The sequence below is a fragment of the Pollicipes pollicipes genome, unplaced genomic scaffold (assembly GCF_011947565.3).
Source record: "Pollicipes pollicipes isolate AB1234 unplaced genomic scaffold, Ppol_2.1 Scaffold_4295;HRSCAF=5057_pilon_pilon_pilon, whole genome shotgun sequence".
NCBI classification, from domain to species: Eukaryota; Metazoa; Arthropoda; class Thecostraca; order Pollicipedomorpha; family Pollicipedidae; genus Pollicipes; species Pollicipes pollicipes.
Genome location: NW_023596461.1, coordinates 17,563,094 through 17,576,367, shown reverse-complemented (window position 1 = coordinate 17,576,367; position 13,274 = coordinate 17,563,094). Strand labels below are relative to the sequence as shown.

Below are 13,274 nucleotides of genomic sequence, written 5' to 3'. Positions count from 1 at the left end.
AATCAGCTTTGTGGACCGTGGAGGTCGGACCGGCGTATTGATCTGCTCCGTGTTTCGTTATTTATTTGGCTTGCCGGTGTAGCTGCCCACGTTACGGCCATTAGTAAACCAGTCGGCGCTATTGTTACAAAGCGATGTGGCGCGAGGACGGGAAAGTGCTTTGCAAGTGACGCCGGGTGAGTTACGGCGTCAGCCGACGCTGGTGAACGCGTGAGTGGGCGCCGCTGTTTCCACGCCTGGCTGCTGCGGCCTCGCGTCCCGCTGATCTCCGTGTCCCGCCGCCTCCGTGCCCGGCGCTCTCGTCACGTTCGGTCTGGAGCGCCGGACCGTCGAGCGCTTGGCGGTCCCGGCGCCCCAGCCGAGTCGGGCCGCCGCCGCCGGCCTCGGCCCGCCCGCCCGCCTGCCCTCACTCCCCGCTCGTCTCCGGCCGGCAGTGCAACCTGCAGCGTCAGCCGGACTGCTCGAACCTGCGCCAGTGGCGCGGCGGCCCGGTCAAGATCGACCCGCTGGCGCTGGTGCAGGCCATCGAGCGGTACCTGGTGATCCGCGGCTACGGCCGCATCCGCGACGACGAGGACGACGGATCCGACGACGGCGACTCGGACGACGACATCGACGACACGCTGGTACGGCACCGTCGTCGCCGTCGCCGGGCCGGCGCAGCCAGGGCGGACCGCGCTCGGGTGGTGGTGCCAGTGAGATGTGCGGTGTCGTGCGTCATCGGGGTGGATCCGGGAGTGGCGGAAAACAGACGCCACGAAAGGCTGCTGCTTTTGGAAGGAGTTGGGGGGGGGGGGGGAGGGAGGATACATTATTATAGCATTACCCAAGGGACATTCTCTTTGTTGTCTGTTCTGTCCGGAGTTAACATGGACTTTGGTTCCGTTGCACCAGTTCTAGCCTGCAGCACAAACTGTTAATAGCTTAGCGCTCTGGTTCGCTCGCATTTTGTTATAAATTCCGGGCCGGCAACTGAGGCTCTTTTCAAGCGGGTGGCTGTAGACTTCCACACCTGTGGACCTTTAAGGAAGCCCGTCATAAAAGCTGGCATGATTGACCTGTGGGTGGTCAGCTGACGTCCCTGTTGACCCCTAGATGGTCAGCTGACGCCCTGTTGACCTGTGGGTGGTCAGGCGATGCCCCTGTTGATCTGTAGGTGGTCAGCTTATGACCCCATTGACCTGTGGGTGGTCAGCTGACGCCCTGTTGACTTGTGGGTGGTCAGCTGACGCCCCTGTTGACCTGTAGGTGGTCAGCTTATGACCCTATTGACCTGTGGGTGGTCAGCTGACGCCCGGTTGACCTGTGGGTGGTCAGCTGACGCCCCTGTTGACCTGTAGGTGGTCAGCTGACCCCCTGTTGACCTGTAGGTGGTCAGCTGACGCCCCGTGTCCCCGCCCGGCAGGCGGCCGTCAGCATCAGCCAGGGCAACAACCACAAGCTGCAGTTCATCATCAACGACCACGTGCTGCCGTACAACATGACAGTGTTCCAGGCCATTCAGCAGTTCAGCCAGGACCCGACCGACTCGGATTCGGAGCTGACAGTCGGTTCCACGCACCTGTTCCAGCGCACGCACACCATCTACTACCGGTGGGTGGGGTGGCGACGTGGCGCACTCCCGTTTACCACGCACCCACTCGGCCCACGTCACCTCTCCGCCGATTCGCTCTATGTATCTGGCTCTTCGCCACTGTGCCCCCGTTAGCAGTGGGACCCCGTTAGCAGTGGGAACCCGTTGGCAGTGGGACCCCGTTGGCAGTGGGACCCCGTTAGCAGTGTGACCTCCGCTGACCGCGAGTGGTGCGCGCTGGATGGAGTGCGCTCGGTGGCTCGGGGACCGCCACCATGAACGGCGACAATGCCGACTCGCGGTGCCGCGTCGCCGTGGCGATCGGCCGGAGCGCACCGCGCGGCCGTCTCGTGTTTGAAAATCATGTTTCCGTGGCCGTCTAACCATAGCTTTCATAGTCTGCGTAACCATTTCCATGCCGTTGCTTTGGTGCCGAGTTTCTTCACTTCGCCGGCGGCACATAACGTCATGGTGACTGGATGAATAAGGACACCTGTTCCCCCTATTATAGAAAAGACGCGTCTGCGTAAATTTGCCCTCGTGAGCAATGAAGACCTTCAAGGGAGTGTTCCACATTTGTGTGGGGTTTTCAATCTTGAAGATTATTTCGGCAGACTTTTTCAATGTCGTAGCCTTGCTGTGATTCAATGTAAAAATTAGGCACTGTTTGGCATGAACAGCGCATATTGTTATCTTGAGCACCATTTATTGATGTAGGCCCACCAGCCCATACGTCTCGTAATTTATCGAAACACTGGCGACAACTGGCACCAAATAATTATCAACGCGTTTACATGTCTGATGCAGAGGTCAGTGGGGAATGATAACGATGAGATGGTTAACGACTTGAAATGACATTATCTTCGATGAACCATCATTGCGTCTGCTTTGGCGTTACCCCGTCTCCCATGGCAACCAATGGAATTGTCGGCAAAAACTGCCTTGAAGTGCTGCAATCCGTCATCGCTGTTCACTAATTCGCTGCCAAGCCCGAATCGAGAAATGTAAGTCTCAGAATGATAAAAGAACACCATGCTGAAAGTAATAGACTCACAATACTGCAAAGACGTGCTGTTTTCACAATGGTAGCAGTCGTGGTGCTCGAAATTTGCTGTCGTTGCCGACGAGCTCCCATATCGGAAGACCGTTTCTGACGCTAACAATACGTTCGCGATTTGAGAGGTGAATTGGTGATGAAAAACGTTTTGGCGGCCACCTGATAGCTTTGTGTTGCGAGCACAAATTTTGGACCTTTGAAATAAATGGTCAATGAAGGCGAATTCGTGGAAACAAAGGATGCCAATCAATGTGAGTCAAAAGTCCCTGCAGTCTTACGTGCACAGCGAGAAATCCCAGGTCGACTAGACTTGCTCCCTTAGATACCACCCGGTGTTTTCCTGTTGTTTTATCGGACAATCCCAAGCCCTGGCAAGTGCCCGGTGGTTTGGCTGTCCCCCGACCCCGTTCGGTGTCGGTGTTGGGAGGCCTTCTCCCGGCCGGCAGCCCTGACGCCCCGCCGGCGCCCGGCAGGCCGGCGCCCGAGGAGAGCTCGCACGGTGGCCGCGGCTCGGGCTCGCACGCCAAGAAGGGCAAAAGCGGCGGCAGCAAGCACAGCGGCAAGCGGCGTGACGAGCTGTGGTCGGACGGCGTGGCGCCAGAGCCGGTGTGTCCGCTGCTGGCCTACCTGACGCCGCGGCTGCCCGACCACGTCACGGTCTCCGACCCTTGTCTGGAGACGCTCCATCTGCTGCGCCTGCTGCACGCGCTCTGCCGCCACTACGGCAGCCTCTACAACATGTCACGCTTCGTGCCGCTGCTGCCGGCCCAGGTGAGCGACGGCGGGCCCGGCGGTGGGGAGGGGGGGGGGGGAGGACTCTGAGGTCTGCTGGCCGGTCGTGTCGTCCTGACAACGAAGGTGAGGGTCACTGGAAAGCAAGAGCGCCGTGAGCCGGCTGGCCATTGGAGGATCGGAAGTCCCTATAGTAAGAACTGATTATTTCAGCCTAGTATGCCGTTAGGTTGCAGATGTTAGTTAAGGCTAGATAGGTCGTGTGCCGAGCACGTACCTGTATACGTAATGACCTGTGACTTATGTTTATAATGCATATACCTATGATCTATCACCGTCGAGCACGGGACCGGCTCACCGGCCGGCCGTGGGCCCGGGCGCCGGCCGGCCGCCGGACTCAGATCGTGCCGTCCCGCCGTGCCGCCGGCCAACTGACACCCACCCGGCCGTCGGCAGGAGTTCATCAACAGCAAGGTGTCGGCCAAGGCGAACCGGCAGCTGCAGGACCCGGTGATCGTGATGACAGGCAACACGCCGCAGTGGCTGCAGCAGATCGGGCTCGCCTGGTGAGCGAGAGGCCCGGGCGCCGGCGTCGGCCGCTGCCGGCCGGCGGCGCGCCCTGAGATTGTTCCGCGCCGCACTCCGTCGTTTTTGCGTGACGGCTCGGAACGGAACGTAAAGGCGGCGCTCGCTCGGCCGCGAATGCAATGAAGATTCTCCGGAAAGCGTCGGTGCTGCGGCCCGAGCGCGGGGTGGTAGTACGGCTTTAACGGCGCCGCAGTGAAAGGGTCCGGCCGTTGGCGAAAGCAGGTGGCGGAGTGGTGTGTTACGGTGGATGGCGAGGCCGCGCGCAGCCCGTCAGAGTAGAGCTGTGCTGTGCTGTGCTGGTGCTGCTGTCGAGGCGACGCCGCGGCGGGACCTTTTGTCGGCGCTGGTGGGAGTTGTCGAACTCAGCGACCTCGCACCGTTTCCTGCCAATCTCCGGGTGTGGTTTATGTTGGCAACAGATGTAACTGCCCTAGGCCATTGTTGTTGCAAGTCCCTCACACCGATTGGTGCGGGGTAAACATTTCCTGCTCTGCTCGGGTTTCAATTGCGGCTCCGAACATTGTTGTTGGCCTGAACGCAGCGATCAGCTGTCTGGCCACCGCGTCTGGTCGCCGCCGGCTGACAAGGCGTCCGGCCGCCGGCAGCCCGTTCCTGTTCCCGTTCGACACGCGCCAACTGCTGTTCTTCACGTCGACGTTCGACCGGGACCGGGCGCTGCTGCGCCTGATCGAGTCGTCGCCGGAGCTGCAGGCGGCCGACAGCGAGGACCGCATCGCGCCCAAGCTGGAGCGCAAGAAGCGCACCGTGTCGCGCGACGACCTGGTGCGCCAGGCCGAGGCGCTGATGGCCGAGCTGGCCGGCTCGCGCGCGCTGCTCGAGGTCCAGTACGAGAACGAGGTCGGCTCCGGCCTCGGGCCTACGCTCGAGTTCTACTCGCAGGTGTCGCGCGAGCTGCAGGTGCGTGGCAGGCGTGGCGAGGGGACGGAACGGGTGGCAGCTTGTGCAGCGGCAGCTCGTGATGCGGGTGTGGATGTTCTGCGCAGTACTTGTATCACGCGCAAATAGGCACTCATTAACCCGCGCGGGTCTGAATATTTGCACTTGATTAAGCCGAGTGATGTGACCCAAGTGTGTTGAAAACCTAGAGACAGTTGGCATTTCTTTTTTATTTTCCGTTTTTAGATCGTGCGGTATGCGTGCCACTATAAGTGCCTCCCGGCGCTGACCGGGTTGTGTCCTTGCTAAGCGCTTTTTACGCTACCTGAGCCATCGCTTCCGTAATGGGCAGCTGCCAGCTATGGGTATGCGCCATGCCCGCCCAGCGGTGTCACCGTGGCGCCGGTGTCGGCCGCGGCCGCCGTGAGTCGCACTGAGGGCGCCCTGTGCCGCCCGGCAGCGGGCGGACGCGGAGCTGTGGCGCGGCGAGCGGTACCGGCCGCCACCCGACATCACCGCCGACAAGCTGGCGCCGTCGTCGTCCTCGTCGGCCGCCGACGCCGCCGCCTCCGACGGCGTCGAGTACATCCACGCGCCGCTCGGCCTCTACCCGTCGCCGGTGGCGCGCTCCGGCAAGTCGGGCACCATCACCCGGCTCAAGGCCAAGTACAAGTTCCTCGGTACGTGCCCGACCGGCCGGGGCCGATGCGCCGCCCGGCCGAGACGTCTGTGCGGTGTGGGATTGCCGTGAAACAGTGATATGCTCTACCTAGCTGGGGAGCTGCTCGCTCTTGCTCTTGTTTGTTTATTAGTATAAGACCGGTTTTAGACATAACGTGGTGGTCGTTAAGTTTTTTGGGACATGTTTACTGTGCTCTGGCTACTAGGTGATTGTTCTCGCCGTGTAGCGCTATATACTAGAGTGGTGACGTGCAAGGATCAAAAGCAACTGGCTCGTGGTTTGAACTCCGTACTGGATGGTTTGTTCTGTTGGACGGCCATTTCCCCCACCGTCCTGAATCCTGCGGATGGCTGACGGCAGATCCCCGTTTTACACCAGCTCGCGCCTCCTCTTTGGTGCGCACTGCACCCTGCTCCACCTCTTCAACCCACCTCATAACCCACTTCACCTCACATTCCTGACTTCTAGCCCTACCTCGCCTCTCACTATACCTCACCTCCCATCCGACCTCACTACTCACCCTACCTCGCCTTTTATCCTACATCACTTCCCACCCTACCTCACCTCTTACCCTACTTTACCTTTCACCCTACCTCACCTCGCACTCTACCTCAGCTCTCAACCGACCTCACCTCTCGTCGTACCTCACCCCTCACCCTACCTCACCTTTCACCCTACGTCACCTCTTACCCCACCTCACCTCTCACCCTAACCACCTCTCATCGACCCCACCCATCTACCCCTGCCCCGTCCCCACGTCTCCCCCCAGTCCTGCCGCCCGCGGCGTTTTCCTGACACCGGCTGTCTCCCGCCTTCCGCAGGCAAGCTGATGGCCAAGGCGCTGACGGACTTCCGTCTGCTGGACCTGCCGCTAAGCGTGCCGTTCTACAAGTGGCTACTGCGTCAGGAGCGCTCCATGACGCTGGCCGACGTGCACCAGCTGGACGCGTCGCTGGCGGCCACGCTGTCGCAGCTGGCGGCCGTGGTGCGCCGCCGCCGCCAGCTGGAGGCGGACCCGGCGCTGGGCGGCGAGCAGCGACGCGCCGCCGTCGAGGCGCTGGGCGTCGACGGCTGCTCGGTGGAGGAGCTGGGCCTGGACTTCACGCTGCCCGGACACCCGGGCATCGAGCTGAAGCGGGGCGGCAGGGACGAGCCGGTCACCATCCACAACCTGGACCAGTATCTCAAGGTGGGACACCGCCGGCTGCTGTCTCCCGGGCCAAGTGACAGCCTGGAACAGTGTCCTGCGGCAGGTGCTAAATGGCCGCGGACGTCTGCTCTCCTTGGAGCATGAATCATCGTCGTTTTCAGAGCGGGTCCCTAGGATGGAGTGGTGAAGGGTCGCTGCAGACACGACGAACTTTTCGTCTTACGCGAGACGCTATTTCAGCGTGGGTCTGTGTGGAGTTCCCGGTTTGCAGGATTTCCTCTCGAGCAGCTTGTTTTTATGCGATATGTGTCGTGATGACCGGCGCCACTGGCTGCTCTAGTCTTATCACGCGGGCGCCGCAACTTGACCCTGCCCGGCGCGTCCGCCCTCAGCTGCTCACCCACTGGCTCCTCTTCGAGAGCGTCTACCGGCAAATGGAGGCCTTCCGCGAGGGCTTCGAGTCTGTGTTCCCGCTGGAGAACCTGGGCATGTTCTTCCCGGAGGAGATCGACTGCCTGTTCTGCGGCAGCCAGGTGGGTCGGCGGCGTGGCGTGGCGCACGCTCGTTTGTCAGCCGGTGTCGCCGTGGCGGGCTGTCGGCGTCCTCTATCGATCACACGGACGGCGGCGTCGGCCCTGTCGGCCCGTCTCGACTGGAGGCTTGGACGGGCAAGGTGCGGTGCAACGTGCAGACGCCCGGGCGTGAGCGGTTGGAGCCGCCAGCAGCTGGGTCGTGGCAGCGATAATGCAAAGCTGTCGGACGTGACTTGTCAGGTTGCAGTCGCTAAAATGCGACTTCTGTGTTATCTCGTGATAGTTCATGCAGCGGGGTAAACCGTGATTTCTCTGCAGTGATTGAATATGGTTATCCGGTTCCAAGTTCGGGGCTTAGCATGATGGGCATACGGACCTTGGAAGGGATAGAGATAGGTTACGACTGTAGCTGCTCAAGTGGGGACAGCATGAGAGTGCGAAATCTAGCCACCGCGGGCTCGGGCTGATCGTAACGTTCGCCTCACTCCGACGAGCCAGTGCTCGACGAGCGGCCTCTGCAGGCCTTGGATACTCCGGCAACACGACACACGACGCCGTGACGTCACGGCCCGGCGATGTTGGCCGGTGGCGCGGCTGCTGAGCGGCGTGGTGTGAGCCGGTGTGCCGCGGCGAGTGGCCTGGCGTGAGTCGGTGTGCCGCGGCGGGTGGCCTGGCGTGAGCCGGTGTGCCGCGGCGGGTGGCCTGGCGGGAGCCGGTGTGCCGCGGCGAGTGGCCTGGCGTGAGCCGGTCTGCCATGGTGCAAGCGGCTGACTGCGCTGCACCACGCTCGCTCGGGACATGCTCTGACGTGGTGACGTGTCGTCGCTGTAGGAGAGCCCGTGGGACGAGCGCTCGCTGAGCGAGGCCTTCAAGCCCGACCACGGCTACACGCACGACTCGCCAGCCATCAAGCGGCTGGTGCGCGTGCTGACCGAGTTCAGCCACGAGCAGCGCCGCCAGTTCCTCAGCTTCGTCACTGGCTCGCCTCGCCTGCCCGTCGGAGGTGGGTGACGCCAGCCCGCTCCCTGTTGTCGCCTCCCCTGTCGTCTTCCTCCCGACATCCAGTCGTGCGAGCTGTGCTCGCCGGTCGCGATAATGACCGAACGGACTGAGCCGGCTGGCCGTCTCAGCGTGCCTGGCGCCGTATGGCTCAGCGTGTTACGGGGTGCTGCATGAACGCGACTGTGTGGGCTGGCGAGAGCGAGAGAACGAGCTGCCACTGCCTCAACTGCACCCGTTCTGGACATGTTACGATTCGTCTTTGCCAACCCTCGTTGATTGGTTGCATGCGTGCGCGTCCTGTCTTGCCTGTTCCAACACTGATCATTTTCAACCCGTTTGCATCGGTTTTTAAAGCCGTTAAGCTCGAGATCGCAGCAGTGACCTGTGTTCTTGCCTCGCTCGTTCCGCGCCGTACCGATCAGGTATGCGTGTGTCGGCTGGTTCATCATAAAATGCGCATCGAAATTCGTCCTCGAATAAGATTGTTAATCGGGAATTGTATGTTAGAACCCTGGCCACAGCCATGCATCTTTAAAGTGATGTTTGACAAGTGATTGCTGGACACATTCAACTGCGTTGAAGCTGCGGACACTAATTGATGCTAACGAGACTTGTGTGCATCATTGTGGGAACCAGGTTAGTCAGCCACCCCAAATAATTGCTGTTTTTGGGTTCAGTGAGCTCCGTTCTTGTGTGTGCGGCCGGGGGACCTGTCGCCTGACCCGTACCTGACCCGCCCGCCGCCAGGGTTCCGCGCGCTCTCCCCGCCGCTCACCATCGTCCGCAAGATCGTGCAGTCAAACGAGAGTCCGGACGACTTTCTGCCGTCGGTGATGACGTGCGTCAACTATCTGAAGCTGCCCGACTACACCAGCCAGGAGGTGATGGGCGAACGCATCGCCACGGCCGTCCGCGACGGCCGGCTCAGCTTCATGCTCTCCTAGCGCCCTCCGGCGGCGGACCCGAGAACTTGTGATATGGGGACTACCAAATAGGGCGCGCCGGCGGCGAGGCGACTGGAGGCATCGCTTTCTGTGTTTTTACCCGAGCTTTTCTAGGATTTTCACCCACTTGGTTGGACGGCGGCGGGGAGGAGGCACGCCGCCGGTGGTGGGCTCGGGGGGCGGGGGGCCGGAGCGGTACCCGCCGGTACGGTGAGCGCGGTGGAGGCGGGGTAGGTGGCGCCGCCATTGGCTCGGCTTTGATACGTTTTCCACGCCGCGAACCGCGGACCGTAGTTTGCTATCAAGCCGCGCCTGGCGCGCGTGTAGTCTTTTGATAAGACTTCCAACTTGTGCCCGCGTGCGTGTAAGTGAAGTGAGCGGCCCGTAGAAAATCCAGAAAAAGTAGGTGCCTCGTAGCCGAGACTGTGTGCAGGCTTTTGTACTCGGCGCCGCGCCTCGCCAGCGTGGCGACCGACCGACCGCGCCGCCGGCGGTCGAGGCCCGTCCGGCCCGCCGGCGACGGCGTCGCCCGCGCGGCCCGCTGCCGCCGGCCATGCTCGTTCGCGCTCTCGCTCTGTCTCTGTTTTGTTCGCGCAGTGCCGGCGACCGGTTGTACCTCCTCTTGCCACGCCGCCCGCGGCTCTGCTCGCGCGTTGACGTGTCCGCCGTGGGCCTGGCTGCCGCCACCACGGACCTGCGCTGCCGCCGGGCACGGGCGATTTTGTAATTAGCGCGAGGGGTGTGTTCGTCCGTGTGCCGATAATCCAGCTGAGCGTGCGGCGCCTGTGCCTGGGCATCTGCGTATCGTCGCCCACCGTACTCGTTTGTATCACGGTGAACCTGAAGGCTCTGGTTGATTCCGAAGATGTGTGTGGTGTTTGAGCGAACAGTTTGTTTACATTGAAGTAGTGCTAAATTTCTGTTCGACCTTATTACAGTTTGTGTCCAAGATAAATGGCTGAATACAATCGTGACGCCGCAGCGGTTGGTCCTGTTTGGCATTCGACCCCGGGGCTTCGGCCAAGGGAGGCTGCTTCCGGCCGCGCCGGCGCGGGCTCTCATTGCATTACGGTCATCGCCGGGCGACGGGCCGGATTTCGTCAGACTGGGAGGCGGCACAGCAACGGTTGGGCTGGCCAGCAGCGAATAGTCCGCTCGCTCTCGACGAGCCTGAGTGCCGCCAACAACCGGGGACAAAAACCGGCCCCCGTCGATTCACTCGCCGGTGGCGCGAGCGTGCTCCGCATGCACGGCCCGGTCGCCTTTCTCCCTGCCGGCGCTGACCGGGCGAAGTGGTGGGGCACGACTGTCGCACGCGGGCCGCTGCTCCGACCAGCTGCACCGGCCGGGGGTGGGCAGTCCAGAATGTGGGCGCGGAGGGACTGCGCTGACGCTAGAGCAAGATGGTGGCCAGACAGGACAAGGGGTGGTTGAAGAACAAGGAACGGCCGTGACTGGTGGAGGCGGCACGGGGACAGGAGTGCGTTGAGTAGCGGATGCACGATTTATGGGCATCGGTTTGTGTGCCCGCAGAAATGATATCATTTGCTTCGGAGCCGATATCACATCTGTGACCAATTGATGGCAGCTCGGTGGGTTGACCTGGTTGACCCGGACAGGGTTGTGACAGTCTTAGTGAGAGAGGGTCGGGCCCCGTCCCGACGCCGACTCAGCATAATCATAAGATTGATGTAACTCACTAAAATCAGAGAGACATGCCCCTGTTCTTGTCCACCCACGTCCCAAGCCTACGTAGCCGGAAGCGTGTGTCAAAACCCGAACATCGCAGGAATGCTGCGTCGAAAGTGAGTGGCTGTCAAAAAAAGAAGACAGAAAAACGCGTTAACCGAAAAGAGATGCCTGCTCTCTGTTCGTAAACTAAATAAGAATGTTCTCGTGGACATCAGTATTGCGTCGCGTGCCCTGCCTCGTGTCTTGCGCAAAGAGCAATGTAAGTGAAGCCGAGAGGTGAGCTGCCTAACTGACATAACTGGGCATGACCAATCAAAACCTCCCTCCATGTTGCAAGCAAAACAAATTCGCGTTGGAAATGTCGACGCCCGCTCAGTGCAGATCGTGCGCTGTTCTCTCTCTCTCTCTCTTAACAGCCTTTCGTAACGTGGGAGGGCGGCGGGCACGGAGGGCGTTAAATTCTCGGTGTGGCCTGCGCTGCTCTGTGGTGATTGGCCCACCCTCTCGCGAGAGCGATTATCTCTCGTCACGTAAAGAAATCAGTCAATTGCGAGTAAAAAAAAAAGACAAGATTTCTCACCTCAGAACGTGCCTTCGCGAAAGAATGCTGTGGTTTCGAAAGAATAAACCATTTCGCGCTTTCCTGTACTGAGTGGCTCTCACCGATTGTTGTAGACTGTCACATGGGCACCAGATTCCGGGAGTCTAGCACCGTGTCATTGGACAGCTGACAGTCACTGAAACAGCGTCCAGTGCCGCAATGCTGCAAATCACGTGATTCGATATAGCAAACGACCCTCGTTCGTCTCCAGCTAATGGTGGTTGATTGGAGGTGTTTCGCGTTTGTTTCGAGTTGATGGCCTTCACCCTGTCGCCATACCCGGTGCCGGACGGCCTTCAATATGTCGCCATCCACGCGGAGAAGAGATGTACGTGAAGCTAGCAATTTATTCAGCGATTTTTTTCAGCGACGAGTTCCGATTTCCCTGAAATATGATACCAAGGTCGAATTGTGGCATGAGAACACCAAAAATGACCCTTATTTTGCAATAGCATGTGACCTTCAAGGTCAAAAGCTGGGTCAAACGACGGGGAAATCAAAAATTACCGGCCGATTTTCAACTTGCAAATGTCGGAATATTCAACACAGGAAGAACTAGGTCCGTCAAAAAGTCCTGACCTTCTAAGGTTACTCTTCAAGGTCAAGCGCGAGCTGTAAGGACGGGGAACTCCATAGCACTCAGAAAATACCGGCCTATTTTAAGCTTGTAAACATCAAAGCATTCACCACAGAAAGAGCTAGCGTCTGTCATAAAGTCCTGACCTCTCAAGGTCACCCTTCAAGGTCAAACGCGGGCTCGAAGGACAAGGAACTCCATATCACCCAAAAATGACCGGCCTATTTTTAACTTACAAACATTCAAATATACACCACAGAAAGAACTAGCGTCCATCAAGAAGTCTTGTCTTGAAAAAAGCCTTGAGAGGTCAGGATTTTTTACGGACGCTAGTTCTTTGTGTGTTGAATATTTTGACATTTGCAAGTTGGTTAGTTGATAGTCGGCCGGTAATTTTTGGGTGATATCGAGTTCCTCGTCCTTTGACCCAGCTTTTGACCTTGAAGGTCACATGATATTGCAAAATGAGGGTCATTTTTTGTGTTCTCATGCCATTATTGACCTTGAAATCATTTTTCAGGTAAATCGGAACTCGTCGCTGAAAAAAATCGCTGAATAAATCGCTAACTTCACGGACATGGAGAAGAGAGCTTCACGAGTTTTGATACCATAAGCAATAGAACTTCAATGTACCAGAAAACAGTGGTTGAACGACTTGAACAAGCAAACAAAGAGAGAGAGAGAGAGAGAGAGAGAGAGAGAGAGAGGAGAGGAGAGAGAGAAAGAGAGAGAGAGAGAGAGAGAGAGGAAGAGAGAGAGAGAGAGGGAGAGAGAGGGAAAGAGAGAGAGAGAGAGAGAGAGAGAGAGAGAGAGAGAGAGAGAGAGAGAGAGAGAGAGGGACAGAGAGACAGAGAGACAGAGAGATAGCGAGAGAGATTTGAACAAGCTCTGTTTAACAAGTTTCAATGCATGTACAAACCCCTTTAGTACAACACTTACACGCATTTCACATAAATCTAATCATGCCCCACAAATCAGAAACCACTAGCTATACCAAAGGTCCAGCGGAACGCAAGAATTAAGTTGCTTGTTGAATGCTGGGGCATGCTGGGGAATGAACAAGACTTCTAATGTCATCAGTCGTGCTTTTTGCGCTTTCGGTGAGTTGCTCGCGTGTCAGCGTTGTTTGGTGGCACTAGGTAATGCGTTATTTTGCAGCCCCGTTTCGGAGAAATATAGTAGGTCACCTGGAAAGAGAAGCGGTTATGATGTCAATGTAGTTGATCTCACGAAGCCTACGATCTTT

At 58.8% G+C, this 13,274-nt stretch overlaps 1 protein-coding gene across 1 annotated transcript in view; it reads left to right on the top strand.

Annotated features, from left to right (window-relative positions):
* LOC119097238 (E3 ubiquitin-protein ligase TRIP12-like) overlaps positions 1 to 10,139 on the top strand; it is an 82,038-nt gene extending 71,899 nt beyond the window's left edge. Inside the window, 10 exon segments of the mRNA XM_037220290.1 lie at positions 435 to 626; positions 1,406 to 1,593; positions 3,104 to 3,401; positions 3,819 to 3,928; positions 4,556 to 4,868; positions 5,308 to 5,527; positions 6,351 to 6,718; positions 7,072 to 7,212; positions 8,044 to 8,215; positions 8,962 to 10,139. Coding sequence (XP_037076185.1) covers positions 435 to 626; positions 1,406 to 1,593; positions 3,104 to 3,401; positions 3,819 to 3,928; positions 4,556 to 4,868; positions 5,308 to 5,527; positions 6,351 to 6,718; positions 7,072 to 7,212; positions 8,044 to 8,215; positions 8,962 to 9,158 — 2,199 coding nt within the window. The 3' untranslated portion in view covers positions 9,159 to 10,139.
* Positions 10,140 to 13,274: the final 3,135 nt, after the last annotated feature.